Source organism: Hyperolius riggenbachi, chromosome 2, assembly GCF_040937935.1.
Source record: "Hyperolius riggenbachi isolate aHypRig1 chromosome 2, aHypRig1.pri, whole genome shotgun sequence".
NCBI classification, from domain to species: domain Eukaryota; kingdom Metazoa; phylum Chordata; class Amphibia; order Anura; family Hyperoliidae; genus Hyperolius; species Hyperolius riggenbachi.
In genome coordinates this window covers 295693059-295716740 of record NC_090647.1, presented here as the reverse complement: position 1 = coordinate 295716740, position 23682 = coordinate 295693059, and the positions used below count along the sequence as shown (strand labels likewise).

Sequence of the window (23682 nt, the reverse complement as noted above, 5' to 3'; positions counted from 1 at the left end):
GCACTTTTGTGCATGGGCAGTATGGAGCCACCTGTCTTTGGAAGCACTCGGGGACATAAGTGCTTCTGGACCTTTCAGGAATCCCCCCCCCCCGCCTTAAAAATCCTGCGTTTGCCCCTGGTATCTACAGAATAGCTGCAGCACTTTGCTTTGCTTATAGCCTACTAACAATAACCATACACAATCCGTTTACAACTTTCAAACTATGGAGCCAATAAAATTCAATAGTATTGTTTTCAAACTTGACTTGGAACTCTGTATAGGCTGCTATCTTGCAAGGGAGAGAATCTGAGGGTGGATCAAAATAAAACAAAAAAATTTAAACCAAATACTGAGCTTCTAATACCACTAAATCAAATGGCTTGTTTGGTAATTTACAGAATACGTATTTCTATATAAAAGTGAAATGTGTATATAAAACTAATATGATGGTGAGCCAGGATTTCTTTTGTGCCTGCTGTTCCTGGTTCTTTCATGGATAACAATGGAAATTCTCTTCATTGAAATGAATTATGAGTCCACCTAAAAGAGCAGTGCCTTGTGGTGACGAAAAAGTGCCGACACTCGGGTACAAAATTACATACTTGCCTAAGAAGAGGGATGCCTCTGGGTACTGTGTTGAGGCTTCCCACACTGTCCTCCAGTCCCCCATTGCCGCTTGCGGACCCTCCAAAGATCTCCAACAAGGGCTTGTTGGAAATCTGATCAAGGCCGTGCTCTTCTTTAAAGGGAATGTTCAGGGACTGTTAACAAAAAATAAAAATCCGCATCCACTTACCTGGGGCTTCCTCCAGCCCGTGGCAGGCAGGAGGTGCCCTCGGCGCCGCTCCGCAGGCTGCCGGTGGCCGACCCGACCTGGCCAGGCCGGCGGCCAGGTCGGGCTCCTTCCGCGTTCCAAAATGCGCCTCACGGCGGCGCGCTGACGTCATCGGACGTCCTCCGGGCTTTACTGCGCAGGCTCATGCGCAGTAAAGCCCGGAGGACGTCCGATGACGTCAGCGCGCCGCCGTGAGGCGCATTTTGGAACCCGGAAGGAGCCCGACCTGGCCGCCGGCCTGGCCAGGTCGGGTCGGCCACCGGAGACCACCGGCAGCCTGCGGAGCGGCGCCGAGGGCACCTCCTGCCTGCCACGGGCTGGAGGAAGCCCCAGGTAAGTGGATGCGGATTTTTATTTTTTGTTAACAGTCCCTGAACCTTCCCTTTAAGCACAAGTGCAGCCATAGTGAGCCTGCAGGAGTATGGACGTGCCTGCGCAGTAAGCTGGAGCCGCTTGTGCTCATGCTAGAAGAGGAGGATCTCAACGAGGACAGCATGGGAAGCCTCTATACTAGGATCCAGAGACTTACCTCTCCTTTTGCAAGTATGTATCTCTTCACCTGAGCTTCGGCTCGGGTTTACTTTAAAAAATATGTTTGCTTTTCCGATGACCTACCCCCCCCCTCCCCCCCCCCCTCCTCTATGCCTGAGACAGGTGAGGGAGAGCAGGTAAAAGATAGCAGAGCATTTTGGAAATCTGCACTATTTATGTTCAGTATTTCTTTAACCTGAACATGAACTGAACAAAAAATGGAAACAGTTATGCTGCATTACTTTCAGCCTTATATCAACCCTAGCTATTATCGGTATCTTTACATAGTGTCTGAAGCATGTTCATAGTGATGTTATTTCTTATCAGAAAGCCCAGAATGCTTTAAAACTATCACAGCTGTACCCTGTATTCAATGTTTATTTGTGAAATGACACACTATTATGCAAATAATAACAGTTAATACACATTCAACAATAATAAAACAATATAAAATTAATTGAAAGCCATTATACTTTCCCTTTTAAGTCCAACATTTTGCCTGTACAAAATTGCTTTTCTTCTAGGGTCTTTCATATTCACATTTTGTAAATGATGAACCATTCAAATGCAGAAAGGTCAACAGATTGCTGTCCTGTATGACCATTCATAGATTGGGAAGCAATCCTATGTTAGCAGGAGGCTCACCTGGTCTCTGGGACCAACCCTGATCATGATATTGGTGATCCAGCAGGTTGGATTTTTCTGCCTGGTCACAACTGTATGCCCTGTGGAAGGAGGTCCTCATCCCCCCCCCCCCCCCCCCTTAATGTTAATTGTTTAATCTACAAATCTGAAAGTACTTGTGGTTACCTGATGAATGTATGGTACAAATGTGTGAGGTTAGTCAAGTAGGTATTGGCGATATCTTTGTGTCACCTATCATGTCTTTTACCCCAGCACAGCAATCAGTATAGGCTGGTGTTCTACCACTTGAAGCCTTTTGTTTTATGCTTCTAAATATGCAGTTTATTACGCATCACATTTATAGTATAGGTTGGTGTTCTACCACTTCAAGCCTTTTTTATGCATCTGAATATGTAGCTTATCACACGTCACATTTATAGACAATTGTAAATAGTCTCAATAGCAAGATCATCATGCTACAGCTATTATACAAGTCTCTTGCTTTTGCTTCTTTTGGACATGTTTTTATAGCATTCTGTAAATGACAGTGTTTCATTATTGCTGAAGACTAGGTATGGGCAGTGAGATGCTAATAATTATGCTACATTTGATTGATCCATTTCCAAGCTGCTTACATCGACATACAATTTGCATAAACTCAGAATTATTAGCATCTCATTAACCATCCTTATTAATACTCACCATTCAGTACAAATTAGATATCATTTTTTTCCTAAATTGCATTTCCCATAATCATAGATTTGACTGGCAGATAATCTCTAGACAATAGGATCTCTGTTCCAAACCTTAACTTCCCCAATCACCCTCTCTATATCTCACCTCTCTTTTTAATCTATTTTATTAATCCATCCCCACCTCTATATCCCTTCCTGACTACCTCTCTCACTCTATTTGCCCTAAAGCTCTCTTTCTGACCAGCACCACCCCTTCCCCTGGTTCCCATCCAGGCCTGTTTCTGATCACCTTACCCTTTCTTTGACCAGCTCTTTCTCTTTTGCTTTGCTATCATTGGCCTCAATTCACTAAGCGTATCTCCTGTCTTTAATAACATTCCTGAGCTGTTTCTAGTGTTATCACCATGGTGATAAGGCATGTAGTATTCACTAAACAATTTACCTCCGGCAAACCTAAAGTTAACTCTTTTGTCTTTAAGTTAAGGAGAGATATCTAAAGTTAACTATTCAATCCTTAATATAACTACAGAATTCTAAAGTTAGACGGGCTGTTAATTAACTGCATGTGAAAATAACTACAGAGGAGGTAACTTAAAGGTGTGTACACACGCACTACTGTAACGAACGATGGGTCCTTCAGACCCTCCCACTGGGAGGGCGTTGTGCCAACAGTAGGGTGGCCATCCGTCCGGATTTAGGCTGGACAGTCCGGTTTTTGGACTGCTTGTCCTCCGTCCGGCGCAAGGCCAGGAAGGACGGCCAGATGTCCTCCTTTTTGGATCGCGCGAGTCGGCTCTTTAGGAGCCGAGCCAGAAGAGCTGATGCTTAAAGAGCCAGAATTCCCATCACTAGACTGAGACTCAGTCTAGTGATGGAAATTTCCGACTCTGCGCTTCTGGCTCGGCCGCTCGTGGCTCATAGAGGGACTCCTAGTCTGAGTCATAGTCTACTCATAGAGCGGCCAGCTTGAGTCCTGGAGCGACTCACTCACTCGGGGGCGGGGCACCAAGGCAGAGCACCAAGCGGGCGGCAATTGGCAGCCAGGATGACCTTCCGGAAACGTCAGGACCTGACAGTCAGGTATGGCTCAGTTGTGGGGAAATGTGCTGCCAATAATCTTGCATTTGAGGGGAAATGTGCTGCCAATCTCATAGCATTTGAGGGGAAATGTGCTGCCAATCTCATAGCATTTGTGGGGAAATGTGCTGCCAATAATTTTGCATTTGTGGGGAAGTCTGCTGCCAATTCTTTTAGCATTTGTAGGGAAATGTGCTGCCAATAAGATTGCATTTGTGGGGAAATCTGCTGCCAATCTCATAACCTTTGTGAGGAACTCTGCTGCCAATTCTCATAGCATTTGTAGGGAAATCTGCTGCCAATTCTCATAGCATTTGTGGGGAAATCTGCTGCCAATAATCTTGCATTTGTGGGGAAATCTGCTGCCAATAATCTTGCATTTGTGGGGAAATCTGCTGCCAATAATCTTGCATTTGTGGAGAAATCTACTGCCAATAATCTTGCATTTGTGGGGAAATCTGCTGCCAATTCTCATAGCATTTGTGGGGAAATCTGCTGCCAATTCTCATAGCATTTGTGGGGAAATCTGCTGCCAATAATCTTGCATTTGTGGGGAAATCTGCTGCCAATTCTCATAGCATTTGTGGGGAAATCTGCTGCCAATTCTCATAGCATTTGTGGGGAAATCTGCTGCCAATAATCTTGCATTTGTGGAGAAATCTACTGCCAATAATCTTGCATTTGTGGGGAAATCTGCTGCCAATTCTCATAGCATTTTTGGGGAAATCTGCTGCCAATTCTCATTGCATTTGTGGGAAAATCTGCTGCCAATTCTTATTGCATTTGTGAGGAAATCTGCTGCCAATTCTCATAGCATTTGTGGGAAAATCTGCTGCCGATAAGATTGCGTTTGTGGGGAAATCTTCTGCAAATCTGATTGCATTTTGTGGTCGGTCGGCCCTCCACCATGTGGACTATTGTGCACCACTGCCCTCGGTACGATGTCCTCCTTTTCAGGGTGTGATGTCCTCCTTTTTTGGGGTTCTGCAAGTGGCCACCCTAGCCGACAGTAGAGCATGTGTCGGCAGACTGATAAGGCTGTTTGTGAACGATCCGCTCAGCGAATCATTTAGAAACAGCCTGATCAGTCTGCTGGCAGTCTGTACACACGCTTTGTGTGCTGGCCGAACGTTCAGCCGACAGTAGCGCGTGTGTTCGTGCTGTCGGCAGACTGATAAGGCTGTTTCTGAACGATACAGAGGAGGTAACTTAAAGGTGCGTACACACGCACTACTGTAACGAACAACGGATCCGCCAGACCCTCCCGCTGGGCGGGCGTTCTGCCGACAGTACAGCATGTGTGCAGTCTGTCGGCACACTGATAAGGCTGTTTCTGAACAATCCGCTCAGCGGATCATTCAGAAACAGCCTTATCAGTCTGCTGACAGACTGTACACACGCTTTAAGGTGCATACACACGCACTACCGCCAACGACGGGTCCACGTTCAGTCGACAGTAGCGTGTGTACGTGCTGTCGGTGAACTGATAAGGCTTTCTGACCGATCCGCCGACAGCGCGTACACACGTGCTGTCGGCAGACTGATAAGGCTTTCAGCCTTATTAGTCCGCCAACAGCGCGTGCACACGTGCTACTGTCGGCTGAACGTCCGGCGGACCTGTCGTTGCCGGCGGTAGTGCGTGTGTACGCATCTCTTCTGTCGGCAAACCGCCCGCCCAGCAGGAGGGTCTGACTGACCCGTCGTTCATTACAGTAGTGTGTGTGTACGCACCTTAAGAACTGAAGTGATAAGATAACTCTCTCACTGTGAAAACTTATCTCTACACCTTAATAAGGTAAGCTTCTTTAGTGAATTAACACTGAAAATACAGATTGATGTGTGGTGGTAAGTTTTCTCTTTGCTTATTCTCACCAGCATGATCTTAGTGAATTGAGACCACCTCTCTCCCTCTTACCTGTATCTCATATGATTTATCTCCCTCTTTGCTGGTTTTCTTCTAAGTTTTCTCCTAGGTGATCTTTTCACACCTTATCAATAAAATTCCTATTAAGCCACCAGCAACAGAGAAAATACTCAGAATAATTTTGACAGTACTTTTTGTTACTTTTTCAATTGCTGAGTTCTGAAAATGTTTTAAAAAGGATGAAACATGTTCTAGGAGAAAACTTAAGAGAAAAGGTGAATTGAATGAGGACCAATGACCCTTATTCAATTCATGTTTTCTCTAAGGTGATATTTTACATCTTGTCAATAAAAAGCATTTTAAAGCACCAACAAGCAAAAGAAAATACTCAAAATAATTTTGATAGCACTTTTAATTGCAAAGTACTGAAAAGTTATTTTAAAGTGAAGAACAAAAATATCTCCTAGGAGAAAACTCAAAAGAAAAAGTGAATTGCATATGGGTCGATTACTCTGCACTCTCTCTCACTACTACTCATATCTCCTATACCTACAGCTCAAAAATCTAACCAAGAACACATTTGCTAGTTGTTGTTTTTTTACGTTTCACACAAGAAGTAACCTTATGAAAGTTACCACAATTGTTACAGGAACAGAAAAGGTTTTTGCCATATTTTTCAAGCCAATTATGAGCAAAGGGAAAAGATAATAAAATACAATGGTTATAACTGACATTTGGTGGAAATACTTTTCTTAAAGGGGAACTGAAGAGAGAGGTATATGGAGGCTGCCATGTTTATTTCCTTTTTAAGCAATACCAGTTGCCTGGCAGCACTGCTCATCCTCTGCCGCTAATACTATTAGCCATAGCCCCTGAACAAGCATGCAGCAGATCAGGTGTTTCAGACTTTAACCACTTCCCAACTGAGGGGTTTTACCCCCTGACCACCAGAGCAATTTTCCTTTCAGCGCTCCTTCCATTCATTCGTCTATAATTTTATCATTACTTATTGCAATGAAATGAACTATATCTTGTTTTTTTCGCCACCAATTAGGCTTTCTTTAGGTGGGACATTATACCAAGAATAATTTTATTCTAAATGTGTTTTAATGGGAAAATAGGAAAAAATGTGGGAAAAAATTTATTATTTTTCAGTTTTCGGCCTTTATAGTTTTTAAATAATGCATGCTACTGTAATTAAAACCCATTAAATGTATATGCCTATTTATCCCGGTTATAAAACCGTTTAAATTATGTCCCTATCACAATGTTTGCCGCCAATATTTTAATTGGAAATAAAGGTGCATTTTTTTCAGTTTTGCGTCCATCCCTAATTACAAGCCCATAGTTTATAAAGTAACAGTGTTATACCCTCTTGACATAAATATTTAAAAAGTTCAGTCCCTAAGGTAACTATTTATGTATTTTTTTTAAATTGTAAATTTTTTATTTTTTTTAATTACAAAAAAAAAAATTGGGGAGTGTGGGAGGTAAGGAGTTAATTTTTTTGTGTAAAACTAGTTTATTTGTGTGTAAAAATGCTTAGGATGTAGTTTTACTATTTGGCCACAAGATGGCAACAGTAACTTTTTGTTTCATGCGACCTGCAAGCGTCCTTCCGGACGCTTGCAGGAAGTAGAAAGAGGCTGGGAGTTTGTTATTGCTCACAATGATCGCGCTGCTCAGCCGAGCGGCAGCGGATCATTGCGGGGCTTAGATCAACGAACGGGAATGGATTTTCCCGTTCGTTGATCTCTGGGCGAGCGGCGGCGGCGTGTTTACTAGCGGCGGGCGGTGTGTTTACGAGCGGGAGCGCGGGCAGCGGCGGGAGTGCGCAAAGTACGGATTTCTCCGTCCCTGGGGGTTAAAAGATGGAAAAAGGGACGGAGAAATCCGTACGGGCGGGGGTAAAGTGGTTAAAGTCAGATCTGACAAGACTAGCAGCATGCTTGTTTCTGGTGTTATTCAGATACTGCTGCAGAGAAATAGACCAGCAGGGCTGACAGGCAACTGGTATTGATTAAAAGGAAATAAATATGGCAGCCTCCGTATACCTCTTACTTCAGTTCCCCTTTAAGCATCATGGAACTCTCCTTTCTAGGAGATAAAGTATTTAACCTGTGGGAGTTTTCGTTCTGTAAACTTTTCAGCACAATGATAATAATCATGTATACCAAGTTAGTGAAATGCATCTACGCTATAAATAAACAGTAATTTCAGTGAACGATGTCCATAGAATGCCTGTATGTTCCAGGAAACGTCAGGCAATGATATTTGTAATCACAGCACATCAGTCAGTGAGATAGACATAATAAACTGAGACTATTTGCTAAGCCAAGAAGAAAAGAGTAACAACTTGCAACAGCCAATTAGAATTCATATTTTACTAATCTAATACAAACTGAACTCTAATTGGTCACTGCAAGCTACTGCACTATGCGCATTGTCAATTCTTCTTGCATTACTTTATTGCAAAGCTACAAGACATGCCTGTAGCCCACTCACTTGAACACTCCAGGACATGGTAGACTCCTCCACAATTGGTTCATGTGTGTCAAACTAAAGAAACAGGGTCCTTGAATAAATATGAACACCCATGAACATTAACTAGATGACAATGACATATCTGGCAAAGGAAAAGAAAAGACTAACACATAACATTGTTTCTACATATAAATATAAATAGACATATAAAAGTCATCAAGGGGTCAATTATTTTCCCAATCAGTCCAGTGAATGAATGCAGCAACATCCACAGTCATGTAAGTCATACTGGGCCTTGAGGAATGGATACATTTTTGTAGATTTGCTTAGAAGAAGATACTTTTGACAGAAGAAATTGAAACAAGGTTGGGCTGCAATGAAAGCTTCCATGGATGGCGTTAATAGTGTTCGGCTTGTGTCCATGGAGAAGCATTACTGTATTGCTGCATAGCCATTGCTTCTTATCACATACAAAATAAATGTTTACTGTTTGTCTTCCAGGAAGGCTTTCTAGGCATAGGGATTCATGATTGATCTCTATAATAAGCATATACTTCTCACATTCTGAAAATAATGGATATCCAGGTTTTCAAGTCAATGTCCTAAACTAAATTGAATCATTAACCACGCAAAAACAGACTTCATTTTTTTCAAACCATAGAAGCTTATTGGAATCATCGATTGTCAAGGTGGATGTCAGGTGGGACTGACATTAAAGATGTGGGTTGACTTATAGAACTGTTGTGAGCCCGTGTGCTTGGTGTGTGTGTAGTTTTGGTGCTTTTCATTGCCAGTTCCCTCTCCGTTCTTGCACGCCTGATTGATAAAAGAGTAAACGGTATATATTAGTACGTACAGAACACACCATATTTACTAAAGCTGGAGGACACCAAACAGAAGTCAAACGCTGTCTAGATTATTGATAAATATGCACTGTATTAGGTGGCAAAGCACCGCAACTCTTACCTGGCTTGTATCAGAATAGAGTGGAGTTGTTGAAACATTAATGAATAAGCAGTTGTGCAGCTGCAGTTAAAGTGGACCCAATTAAAAATACAAGATTTCAGAAATAAAATCTATTTTCTAAATTATAATAAATAGCAGCCTTTTTTCAGCTGCATGATGACAAATATAAAATATTTTACATTTATTGGAGGAACCCCTCCCTTCCTTTCAAATTGCCGGGATTTTTCCGGCAAACTGGTGGAGTAGATGGTGTCCAGCAAAGGAGGAATTGCTAATGGCTGCCCCCAGTATAACCCTAGCTATAAAAAGAGAAGGGCGAAAAGCATGCACTGAAATGATCATAGGTTTGAAGGAGTGTTTATTTATCTTTGTATGTGTCAGAGTGGTGCAACTAAATATTTTTAATTAAAAACCTGTTTGGTTTGGGTCCGCTTTAATGTGCAACACTTGCATTGAGAATCCTTTTTTGTAATCTAGTCGTTGACCCCACTTACCAATACCTACTAACTACAGAGTGCAGGGTCTGGAGTAGAATAGGCTAACTGTCAGTGTCAAAAGCTGAGGAAAGATGGAGAAGGGAAAAGTGTGTGTGTGTGTGTTAGTGTTTTGATGACAAGCCATCCAAGTAGTATGGAGGCACATGGAAAAAGAGAGAGGAGTTGGTAGCTAAAGAGTAGGGAATAATGACGAGAATATTTCTTCTGTAGCTGATGGACTACTGCAGGCTTTATGAGTCAGGAAAAATACCAGTGGAGAGGGAGAGACTTAAAGAGGAACTCCAGTGAAAATAATTTAATAAAAAAAGTGCTTCATTTTTACAATAATTATGTATAAATGATTTAGTCAGTGTTTGCTCATTGTAAAATCTTTCCTCTCCCAGATCAGATTCACATTCTGACATGTATTACATGGTGACATTGTTACTGTGGGCAAGTTATGTAGCTGTTTCTAGCTGCTCTGGCTGTTACAGACAGCTTTTAAACAGCCATTTCCTGTCTGTGAACATTGTTACATTGTGGCAGTTTGCCAGGAGTACCGCGGTATTCAGAGCCTCTTGTGGGAGGGGTTTCAGCACAAAATCAGTCACACAGCGCCCCCTGATGGTCTGTTTGTGAAAATCATTCTATTTCTCATGTAAAAGGGGGTATCAGCTACTGATTGGGATAAAGTTCAATTCTTGGTTGTAGTTTCTCTTTAATAGCTTGGTCTGTGCAGGGGTTAGGTAAAAAAGTGGACTTTGAGAAAGTCAGAGGGTACAGGGTCAAGTGGACAGGTAGTGGATACAGACAATGAAAAGGTAGACCACTTCACCGAGGCCCCTGCCACACAGTGCATACCACAGTACTCTTCTCTGCCCCAAGGGCCAAGCAAGTCTATGGAGACTTACACAGTTCGCGCAATGCACCATGTTGTGCCGGAAGTATCCAAATCGCCACAATGTCGACGCAATGGCTGCATTGCATTTTCGCATGATCCGTGCCCTCTATACGCGATATGCTGTAATGCATGTCAGTGGGTGACGCAGGCAGTGTGCATGACGGGAAGGCAGTGTGACCCAACGGGAATCCCATTGACCTACTTCCTGCCCAGCAGAGAGTATGTCTCTAGCTTGGTGGGGAGGGGGGGGGGGGGGGTCATATGAAGCCTCATTTCTGCGGTGCACACATTGCATTGCAAAACTGGCCTAGAACACTTAGGGCCTATTTCCATTAGATGCGGCGCGATGCGGCTACATAGCCGCATCGCACCGTGGGTGTCCTGGAACACATGCATGGCAATGGATTCATTTCCATTGCGTGCATGTTGTGCGGAGTGATCCGAGAATCTGCAGCATGCATGGCCGCATCTGCCCGCCCCCCATCTCCTCAATTCACTTCCGCATCGGGAGATGCGGAAGTGATGCGATGCGGCTAAGTAGCTTATGAATGGAAACAGGCCCTTTATAGATTGTCACATGATTTGGCAAAACAATCCTCTCTGATATAAACTGATTTAGAAAGGAACCGATTCCTACCACACACAGCCCATCAGATTTAGGAGGGAGTCGTAAAGAGGCAGTAAAAATTGGATGCTTGGGAAGATATGAAATACATTTGTTGAAATCAAATGAAGTAGCTTATCCTTGTAAAATAAGCCACTGTTGAGGCCATATGTTCTCCACTATCGTCAAGCTTCATGAGCCGCTTTTTGCAGAAATGTGGTGTTATTTTTGTGCCATGACTGAGGGTGGGAGGATCAGGAGGGGCAAGGGCAACTTTATTGCAGACCTACAATAGTGTGGTTGAAGCAAGGGCATCTGGCAAAAAGGTGTGGTTTAGGTAACAAAAGTCTATTCTCTGTCATCAACCTAGTCTGGTGGAGCAAGGGGGGGGGGGGGGCAAGATGTAAGAGGTTTAAGGGAAGAGAGTTCATGTCTGAGAGGGGAAACACTTAAGTTGTTGAAGGCGATGGTGTGCATGGTTTATGTGTAAGGCTGTGAATGTTTTGTGTTAGCTAAAGGGCCAGTGGTAGAGAGCACACTGGCAGAAAGGGGCATTACTAGGCTTCCCCTCTGCAATACTGCAGTCACCAAGGATTTGAATAGACATCTCACTTTGCAGCATGTCATTTAACTTCCCACTGTTTTTTTTTGTTTTTTGTTAAAATAAAGCATATTTTTATATACAATCAGCCATTGTCTTTCTAGCAGCACACAGAAGCACAGTATACAAGTCTGTGCACAACATCATCATGGGTTACTAGGCACACTATGGGATACTAGACACACTAGTGTACACCATCATCATGGGTTACTAGGCACACTAGTGTACACCATCATCATGGGTTACTAGGCACACTAGTGTACACCATCATCATCATCATCATGGGTTACTAGGCACACTGGGATACTAGACACACTAGTGTACACCATCATCATCATCATCAGGGGTTACTAGGCACACTATGGGATACTAGACACACTAGTGTACACCACCATCATCATCCTCATCATAATGGGTTACTAGGCACACTATGGGATACTAGACACACTAGTGTACACCACCATCATCATCCTCATCATAATGGGTTACTAGGCACACTATGGGATACTAGACACACTAGTGTACACCATCATCATCATCATCATGGGTTACTAGGCACACTAGTGTACACCATCATCATCATGGGTTACTAGGCACACTAGTGTACACCATCATCATCACCATCATAATGGGTTACTAGGCACACTATGGGATACTAGACACACTAGTGTACACCATCATCATGGGTTACTAGGCACACTAGTGTACACCATCATCATCATCATGGGTTACTAGGCACACTATGGGATACTAGACACACTAGTGTACACCATCATCATGAGTTACTAGGCACACTAGTGTACACCATCATCATCATGGGTTACTAGGCACACTATGGGATACTAGACACACTAGTGTACACCATCATCATGGGTTACTAGGCACACTAGTGTACACCATCATCATCATCATCATCATCATCATCATGATGGGTTACTAGGCACACTGGGATACTAGACACACTAGTGTACACCATCATCATTGGGGGTTACTAGGCACACTATGGGATACTAGGCACACTAGTGTACACCATCATCATGGGTTACTAGGCACACTAGTGTACACCATCATCATCATCATGGGTTACTAGGCACACTGGGATACTAGACACACTAGTGTACACCATCATCATCATCAGGGGTTACTAGGCACACTATGGGATACTAGACAAACTAGTGTACACCACCATCATCATCCTCATCATAATGGGTTACTAGGCACACTATGGGATACTAGACAGACTAGTGTACACCACCATCATCATCCTCATCATAATGGGTTACTAGGCACACTATGGGATACTAGACACACTAGTGTACACCATCATCATCATCATCACGGGTTACTAGGCACACTAGTGTACACCATCATCATCCTCATCATCATGGGTTACTAGGCACACTAGTGTACACCATCATCATCCTCATCATAATGGGTTACTAGGCACACTATGGGATACTAGACACACTAGTGTACACCATCATCATCATCATGGGTTACTAGGCACACTAGTGTACACCATCATCATCATCATGGGTTACTAGGCACACTATGGGATACTAGACACACTAGTGTACACCATCATCATGAGTTACTAGGCACACTAGTGTACACCATCATCATCATGGGTTACTAGGCACACTATGGGATACTAGACACACTAGTGTACACCATCATCATGGGTTACTAGGCACACTAGTGTACACCATCATCATCATCATCATCATCATCATGATGGGTTACTAGGCACACTGGGATACTAGACACACTAGTGTACACCAACATCATTGGTAGTTACTAGGCACACTATGGGATACTAGACACACTAGTGTACACCATCATCATGGGTTACTAGGCACACTAGTGTACACCATCATCATCATCATCATCATGGGTTACTAGGCACACTGGGATACTAGACACACTAGTGTACACCATCATCATCATCAGGGGTTACTAGGCACACTATGGGATACTAGACAAACTAGTGTACACCACCATCATCCTCATCATAATGGGTTACTAGGCACACTATGGGATACTAGACACACTAGTGTACACCACCATCATCATCCTCATCATAATGGGTTACTAGGCACACTATGGGATACTAGACACACTAGTGTACACCACCATCATCATCATCATGGGATACTAGACACACTAGTGTACACCACCATCATCATCCTCATCATAATGGGTTACTAGGCACACTATGGGATACTAGACACACTAGTGTACACCATCATCATCATCATCATCGGTTACTAGGCACACTATGGGATACTAGACACACTAGTGTACACCACCATCATCATAATGGGTTACTAGGCACACTATGGGATACTAGACACACTAGTGTACACCACCTTCATCCTCCTCATCATAATGGGTTACTAGGCACACTATAGGATACTAGACACACTAGTGTACACCATCATCATCATGGGTTACTAGGCACACTATGGGATACTAGACACACTAGTGTACACCATCATCATGGGTTTCTAGGCACACTATGGGATACTAGACACACTAGTGTACACCATCATCATGGGTTACTAGGCACACTATGGGATACTAGACACACTAGTGTACACCATCATCATCATCATGGGTTACTAGGCACACTATGGGATACTAGACACACTAGTGTACACCATCATCATCATCATGGGTTACTAGGCACACTATGGGATACTAGACACACTAGTGTACACCATCATCATCATGGGTTACTAGGCACACTAGTGTACACCATCATCATCATGGGTTACTAGGCACACTAGTGTACACCATCATCATCATCATCATGGGATACTAGACACACTAGTGTACACCACCATCATCATCCTCATCATAATGGGTTACTAGGCACACTATGGGATACTAGACACACTAGTGTACACCATCATCATCATGGGTTACTAGGCACACTAGTGTACACCATCATCATCATCATCGGTTACTAGGCACACTATGGGATACTAGACACACTAGTGTACACCACCATCATCATAATGGGTTACTAGGCACACTATGGGATACTAGACACACTAGTGTACACCACCATCCTCCTCCTCATCATAATGGGTTACTAGGCACACTATGGGATACTAGACACACTAGTGTACACCATCATCATCATGGGTTACTAGGCACACTATGGGATACTAGACACACTAGTGTACACCATCATCATGGGTTACTAGGCACACTATGGGATACTAGACACACCAGTGTACACCATCATCATCATCATCATGGGTTACTAGGCACACTATGGTATACTAGACACACTAGTGTACACCATCATCATCATCATCATCATCATGGGTTACTAGGCACACTATGGGATACTAGACACACTAGTGTACACCATCATCATCATCATCATCATGGGTTACTAGGCACACTAGTGTACACCATCATCATCATGGGTTACTAGGCACACTAGTGTACACCATCATCATCATCATCATGGGTTACTAGGCACACTATGGGATACTAGACACACTAGTGTACACCACCTTCATCCTCCTCATCATAATGGGTTACTAGGCACACTATAGGATACTAGACACACTAGTGTACACCATCATCATCATGGGTTACTAGGCACACTATGGGATACTAGACACACTAGTGTACACCATCATCATCATGGGTTACTAGGCACACTATGGGATACTAGACACACTAGTGTACACCATCATCATGGGTTACTAGGCACACTATGGGATACTAGACACACTAGTGTACACCATCATCATCATCATCATGGGTTACTAGGCACACTAGTGTACACCATCATCATCATGGGTTACTAGGCACACTAGTGTACACCACCATCATCATCCTCATCATAATGGGTTACTAGGCACACTATGGGATACTAGACACACTAGTGTACACCATCATCATCATGGGTTACTAGGCACACTAGTGTACACCATCATCATCATCATCATCGGTTACTAGGCACACTATGGGATACTAGACACACTAGTGTACACCACCATCATCATAATGGGTTACTAGGCACACTATGGGATACTAGACACACTAGTGTACACCACCATCCTCCTCCTCATCATAATGGGTTACTAGGCACACTATGGGATACTAGACACACTAGTGTACACCATCATCATCATGGGTTACTAGGCACACTATGGGATACTAGACACACTAGTGTACACCATCATCATGGGTTACTAGGCACACTATGGGATACTAGACACACCAGTGTACACCATCATAATCATCATGGGTTACTAGGCACACTATGGGATACTAGACACACTAGTGTACACCATCATCATCATCATGGGTTACTAGGCACACTATGGGATACTAGACACACTAGTGTACACCATCATCATCATCATCATCATCATGGGTTACTAGGCACACTAGTGTACACCATCATCATCATCATCATGGGTTACTAGGCACACTATGGGATACTAGACACACTAGTGTACACCATCATCATCATCATCATGGGTTACTAGGCACACTAGTGTACACCATCATCATCATCATCATCATCATGGGTTACTAGGCACACTATGGGATACTAGACACACTAGTGTACACCATCATCATGGGTTACTAGGCACACTATGGGATACTAGACACACTAGTGTACACCATCATCATCATCATCATGGGTTACTAGGCACACTATGGGATATTATCTTGTTTGTAATCCAATTTTATTCACACTGGGGCGCCTCTTTACCCAAATTGTGCTTTACGTACCCCCCAACATACCCTGTTGGAAGGGTCTAGACAGACTACACGTGGTTTAAACCATTGCGATAATCTGTCACTTTTACCAAGGAAAGCGACCACACCCAGGTCCGGCTGGACCACTGCAAATGGAGTCGGGTTTGTTGTCTCCACCTGCGTCTTGTGGTCAGTTGCCGCTCTGCAAACCACTTTTGTGAGTAGTACAATTACCTTACCTGTTGATATCCTGTATATGAAAACATTGTGCTATTGGGCTCCAGGTTTGTTTGTTTTTTTGCCTCCTGTGTCTTTTTCACTAGGATGTTGAGACACCCCCTACTATTCAGTTAATGTGGGGATGTCGGTGAGAGCTGCAGCCTCTGCTAACTCTTTTGTATTGCACAATGCCATGTACTATAGAGCTACCTCAATGTAAGTTCCACAACTCTAATCATCCTTGTAGATAGTTCATGGAAACTTTACCAGAAGGTTATTGATTTGACTTGTGAGGGTCAATGGACCACTAGCAGGTTCCATCAATGTAATGTACTAGCAAATAAGTCCTGGGAATGACCATGATAAAGTCATGCCAAAAGCTGTAAAAGCAAAATTAGTTTATTGCTTTGCAAATGAATTACCTGTTATACATCTTGAGGATAACAAGCACCAGTGAAAATATAATAATAACACCAACCACAATAGCAGCAACTATTGCACCAGCACCTGAAAGTTAAAGGAAAATAAACCAAGTTAGCAGATTACTCTCAATATATGACATTTCTTTCATATATAACATACTTAGATGTAAGGAAAATGTTTAGTTTTTCATACTTTTTTATGTATTTCTTTCTTATGTTTACCTTCAAAAAAGAGAATTGAACAGGAAAAAAGAAAAGGTTTAACAACAAAAGAGAGAAATGATTTCTCTTATTAACTATAAAATGATTTGTTTTTATTTGATATAAATCTTAGCATTGACCCTTTATTATAAACGGTAGGACTTTAAAACCTACGTATCCATCTGGGTGTAAGTGTACATCTGGGGGTCTCCTTACTACTAAAGCAGGCTCCCAGACTACACCGTATGTTCCCCTAGAGCCTCCTCCCACACGTGTGTGGTAATAACTCCCACCTCTCCAAACACAAAATGGGGAAGAGTCCTTTGTGCATAACGTATAAAGGTTAAGGTTCTATGCAGATAAGGCATTTTCACCCCTTCTGTTTTTGCAAAGTGCCCATCAATAAATGTATATTTTTAATTTAGCAGACAAAAATGACAATTTCTGTTGCAATGGAGTGATATCATCCTCCTTCTTCATCAAATCCAAAATGTACATTTTAATTTAACAGAAAAAAAGCATGAGAGATGTTTTAACAACATTTTCCTGACAAAAATGTGAAGGTAACATGTTTAATATACTGTACATCCCAGTATATTGTAAATGCACGGCAGCCTTGTCTACTGTGCTGCACCATACTGCCATTGTGGATGTGCACCATGCATGCTTTCAGACCGTTTTCAATCTCCAGGTAAGTGAAGCTGTTTGTTTTTTAGGAATTTACAGTTCTGCTTTAAAGGTGGCTCTGGGACCCTGAGACCCAAGGAAGTGTTTGAATTTGATCCATCTCCAATCATCCAGAGCCTGAGAGCCTAGTGCATGACTTAGCGACTGAAGCTGGACCCAATCATCCCCAGAAAGTAGATGGTGGCTCGCAGTAATGAGCCCTTGCACCAACCTAAATAGCTCCTGGGGTGGAGACACTGCGAAAAGGACGGGTTATCACGGATGGGGAAAAAGCGAAGTACGCCAGGAGGAGATAAGGGGATGTCCCCTAAATCTAGCAAGGGTCTTGATAGTGTGGGCCATGAGAGACGCGGCAAGGTCAGTTAATGTAAGTGAACGCGCCGACCACGGGGCATGAACGAGACATCCCTCCAGAACCTCATCTTCAATCCCCACCCAGCGCTTGTGGTCGGCAAGTCTGTGCCAGTCTACATAATAGAGCCGAGGAGCAGTCTGGATCAAGTATTTCTGCCTGGGTTTTACGGCCATTCCAGATAAACTAGGAGAAGGCCTGAGTCACTGATTGGATGTACGCTGAAGGGATAAACACAGGGAAGGTTTGAAAGAGGTACAGCAAGCGTGGCATAATTGTCATTCCTTTATTATGTAGTATTTATATAGCGCCAACATCTTCCGCAGTGCTGTACAGAGTATATATAGTCTTGTCACTAACTGTCCCTCGGAGGAGCTCACAGTCTAGTCCCTACCATAGTCATATGTCTGTGTATGTATTGTGTAGTGTATGTATTGTAGTCTAGGAACAATTTTTAGGGAGAAGCCAATTAACTTATCTGTATGTTTTTTGGGATATGGGAGGAAACCAGAGTGCCCGGATGAAACCCACACAGACACAGGAGAACATAAAAACTCCTTGCAGACGTTGACCTGGCTGGGATTCGAACCGGGGAACCCAGCACTGCGAGGTGAGATAGCTAACCACTATACCACCGTGCTGTCCCTTATGCTTTTAATCAATGATAACCATTTATTCAGGGATTTTTATACACACTTTTTCATATTTTTAACCTCAAATTTTACTGTAACAAATTGACTAGGAAATGTTCAAACAAGGGGTACACGTACAATGTGTCTATGTTCTTTATACTGGTAATTCTGTAGCAGTTGATACAACTTCCTTAGAAGTTGATGTTCACATTTCATCTCCCACAGTAAAGTACTTTTTCCTGTATACTGTATGTAATCTACTTTGTGTATAGCTGTTTTTAAAACTGTTAAATTAATCTTTAAAAATCTTTAAAATTAAAAATGGCAACTCCTTTGGCAGGTAAAATAGCTCCTACGTACAATAAACCCACTGTTTATATAACTCTTTGCTTCCTGTTCTGCTTTTAGTTGTATGAATTGTACATTAATCAGTGTGAGAAGGTTTACCTTACCCTTTCCATTGCAAGGCAAGCCACTGAAAGGCTGATAAGAAAATTGAGATCATGCTAAAAGCAAAGCGAATAATTATAATCATACTTACTCTGATAAAGGATTTGTTCTTGTGACTTTGTCGTTACATTACTAGATAGCGTTGTGTTCAGTAATTGAGGTGTCGTTGCCATGACAACTGTATAAAGAAAGTAGTGATAACATTGAAATTATTAGTATAAGTATTTGTTTTACACAATGCAAAACGACTCACGTCTTCCTCATTAGATAAAAATTATAGTGATAATTGTTTGCTATCGTATTTGTCATTAGATTATCTGAAAAATAATCACAGTTAATAGAATTATGTCACCTTGTCACATTTTACACATTCAGTACCAAAAGGTACCAGCTATGCATGGTATTTAATTTTCTGTGCTGCATGTCACTATTGCAGATCCTGACTAAGGCTGTGTACCCACTTAAAGGGAACCTTAACTGGGGGGGGGGGGGGGGGTGAGTTACACTTACCTGGGGCTCCAACCAGCCCCCTGCAGATGCCCTGTGCCTGCGCCAGGACAAACCAATCCTCCAGTCCCCCGCAGTGAGCTGGTTTCATTTCAGGCGACTGGCCAGTCGGCGGGCCGCCGCGCATCCTCATTCACGCTCCCATCACTGTCCTGGGAATGCGTAGTACTAGATTTTGGGACGAGGATGGGAGCATGATCAAGGACGTGCATGGCCAGGGCCACAAAGGCGCACTGGCCAACGACTGGGCTGAAACGAAACTAGCTAGCTGCGGGGGACGGGAGGATCGGTTTGTCCTGACGTGGGCACAGAACGTCTGCAGGGGGCCAGTAGAAGCCCCAGGTAAGCGTAAATATTTTTTTACTTCCCTCCATTAAGGTTCCCTTTAAGCTGAGAACTGACATTTTTTGTCTGTTCTCCAATCATTGCAAAACAGACAGTGATTGGCTCCTATTTTATAAATAGGAGCTGTTCACACTTGTCAGTCTGCAACAAATCTGTTTGATCAATTGCGGTAAGTACGCCACTCTTTTGTTCCATCTGGGTTAATCCCAGACAGGCGAATGCATTTTCTATATAGCCCATGGAGGAATGCATCTGCCCCAAGCTACAGCCAGACCACAGTGGACCATTGGAGTGGACACTACACTACCTGCTCCCGCTGGCCACACATGGAAGACAGGAGTTGGATATACTCCAAAGTGCTAAGAGTGTTCTCTTTTGTGTTTTTTTTTTTTTGTGCTGCCCGCATGTGGTTCTGACAGCAAATGGGAACCGAGCATAAAGGTACCCAAGCATTATACAGTATTTTAACAGATCAAATACTTGCTTAGCTTCAGTAAAAGCATCACATCTATTGAAAATCCTTTAAGAATGATTGCATCCCTGATGGTTATTTTATGATGGATGCTGGTAGGAGTGCTAGGAGACCAGCAGGTGGAAGCATTAAGCGATTAATGCCCGCATAACTTTGTACCGTTTGGACTGTGAAAAGCTGAGAGCAATATTGGATCATACTTCTGCAAGATTCTTTACTACAACTTGCTGGTGCAGTGTGAAAAAAACAGGTAATCAATCAATATCAGGAATTAATTAATCGCTAACTACCACAAATCTCTTGATGTATTACCTTACCTTATGTATGTACCTTAGCATATACTAATACTGAAACCTCTGGCTTCAGGAAAAGTATATATTTTATGCCCATGTTCAGGCCTGGCAACCAAAAGCATGAGGGGATTGACACGACCAGGAGGTGGTGCAGTTGTCAGGACCTACAAGGGACATCATAACAGGCAAATGCTAATCATTGCTGAATATAGACTTCTCACTAGCGTCACCTCTCCTCTGGAACTCTTCTCCACAGCTTGTCCTTAAAATGCATCTCTTCAGACAAAGCTTATAATTTTTCATAGTTATTGAGGCTCACTGACTCATCATCTAGTCCTCCAGATACCTAGTGTTTCCACCCCACTATACTCTGGATTGTAAGGTCACATAGATCTGCCCCCTAGTGTAAAATTGTTCAGCTGTTTCAAAGTGAAAGGCAAAATAAGCTGCATCAAGTTTTCATGCATTACAGCTTTGGTCGGCTCCCAAAGATTACAAGACTTCCTAGTATGACATTTCGGAGAGCTATCTTTCCTCCTCTATTGCTGACCTCTGCATTAATCCTAGGTGCTCATTTTAGAAAAGGAATGCAGAGGGTGTATGTGTGTTAGGGCTCAAACCTACTAGCAGCCTTTTCTAAGCGCTAGTGATTTGAAAAAGCTCTTGCTAATGCAATGCTATGGGGGATTATAAAATCACATCGCTTAAAGGGACTCCGAGCAGTGCAGAAACTATGGAAAGATGCATATCATTTTAAAGCTCTCTTTCTCCTCTTTCCAATGATATATAAATCGCCGCCCTACGCCTTTTAGTTTTCGCTATTTTGCGCGATTGAAATTGCAGCGGCCGCGATTTCGATTGCGAAAATAGAGAAAACTAAAAGGCATAGGGCAACGATTTAGGGGTCGTCAGAAAGAGGAAAAAGAGAGCTTTAAAATGATATCCATCTTTCCATAGTTACAATGTATTACACAGGCCGACTTTTTCTGCTGAATGGAGCTGCTGACTTTGAGAAAAAGTCGTCCTGTGTAATAAATTGTAACTATGGAAAGATGGATATCATTTTAAAGCTCTCTTTCTCCTCTTTCTGACGACCCCTGAATCGTCGCCCTATGCCTTTTAGTTTTCTCTATTTTCCCGATCAAAATTGCGGCCGCGGCAATTTCAATCGCGAAAATAGCGAAAACTAAAAGGCGTAGGCGATTTATATATCATTGGAAAGAGGAGAAAGAGAGCTTTAAAATGATATGCATCTTTCCATAGTTTTTGCACTGCTCGGAGTCCCTTTAAGTGGGATCACACCCATAGCATTACATTTAGCAAGAGCTTTTCAAATCACAAAGCGCTCAGAAAATCGCTCCTAGTGGGATCCTGGCCTAATGTTGGATCTGATTCAGACAGCCACTTAAAGTAACTATTTTAATGAGTTCAGATTCACTTTTAAGTGTATTTGTGTACAATCAATTCTCCAAACAAATACAATTATTTTCACCTTTACCAACAATGTAATTGTGTGATTATCTAAGCCAGTATACCACATGATCATTGGCTGCTATTTCCTAACACAAACATTCTTAGTTCCAGGGGAACCTACAAGCATTCATGACTGGTCGGAGTTGAACCGGTAGGGACACAGGAACCGAGAGGGTTCCCCCTCCCCCCCCCCCCCCCCCCACAACGTGACATGTGGACTCGATCCCCCTCAGTCCCCAGGCCCCCCCCCCCACACAAAGTGACTTGTGGCCTTGATTTCCCACCCCACAGCATGACAAGTGGCTCTCGATCCCCCCCTCCCCCCATGTGACCTCGATTCCCCTCTCCCTGCTTCGATTTCCCTCTCCCTGCTCACCCAAAACTGACACCACTGGGCAACTCACTCAGGCTCAAAATGGAGTTGCAGGCTCGGTGGCGCCTGTCTCTCAATGGCCGTGCTCTCACTCCTGCTACTGGCATGCACTGTGCCCCACCTGGCAACTGCGTCTCCACTGGTATGTGACGACAGTTGCCATGGAGATGTTGCGCAACGTTACCAGGAAATCTGTGACTCTGTCTCAGCTGACAGAGCACACAGCATGCTTGAGCAAGTCGCCGCAGATGGGAAGAGATTGGGGTGAGCAAGCTGCAGATGGAGACATTAAAGTGGCTAAAGAGCCACATCCTAGGATATCATTTTCATATTCTCTTTAAAATTACTTTTAGGCAATTTCCAATTGAAAAAGTACCCAAAAATTGAGGAAAAAATACTATATTACTGACAAGGTGTGAAAATATCAAGTAGGAGAAAACTCAGGAGAAAAAGTGAATTGCATATGGGCCAATGTGCCCAATTGGCTATAAGCTAAACTATACTGGTGAACAATGGAGATGTGAAAGTTATGCTGTAGGTATACACTATGCAGGTAATTAGTGGATCAGGTAAATGATTCATTAGTTACTCCCACTTATGCATAGCAGACATTAGCAAAGCTGAATGTGTGAATTCAGACTCATTACTGTGTCAGATAATCATATTTATAAATCAGTGGCTGTTGTGCACTTTTGTTAGAAAAGTCCCTGCAATTCTGACACTCAAGCTGCATATACATCTTATAAATGTGTTGTCTAAAACTGCAGCCATGATCATTTCAGGTGAAAGTTTATCATATGTACAGGTGTCCCCAGACATCACAGGTCTCTCCATTAGCAGTGAAAATCATTTCCTGTAGAGTAGTCTATGCAGCAAGATGTG

General features: G+C 42.9%; 1 protein-coding gene across 1 annotated transcript in view; it reads right to left on the bottom strand.

Annotated features, from left to right (window-relative positions):
• Positions 1–6002: 6002 nt before the first annotated feature.
• The window catches only part of NCMAP (non-compact myelin associated protein), a 99267-nt gene continuing 81587 nt past the window's right edge, over positions 6003–23682 (bottom strand). The window contains exons 2-4 of the mRNA XM_068268975.1: positions 19429–19515; positions 17016–17100; positions 6003–8908 (exon numbers count right to left, since the gene is read on the bottom strand). Of these exons, the coding sequence (XP_068125076.1) occupies positions 8767–8908; positions 17016–17100; positions 19429–19510 (309 nt within the window). The 5' untranslated portion in view covers positions 19511–19515 and the 3' untranslated portion in view covers positions 6003–8766. The remainder of the gene's footprint in view (positions 8909–17015; positions 17101–19428; positions 19516–23682) is intronic.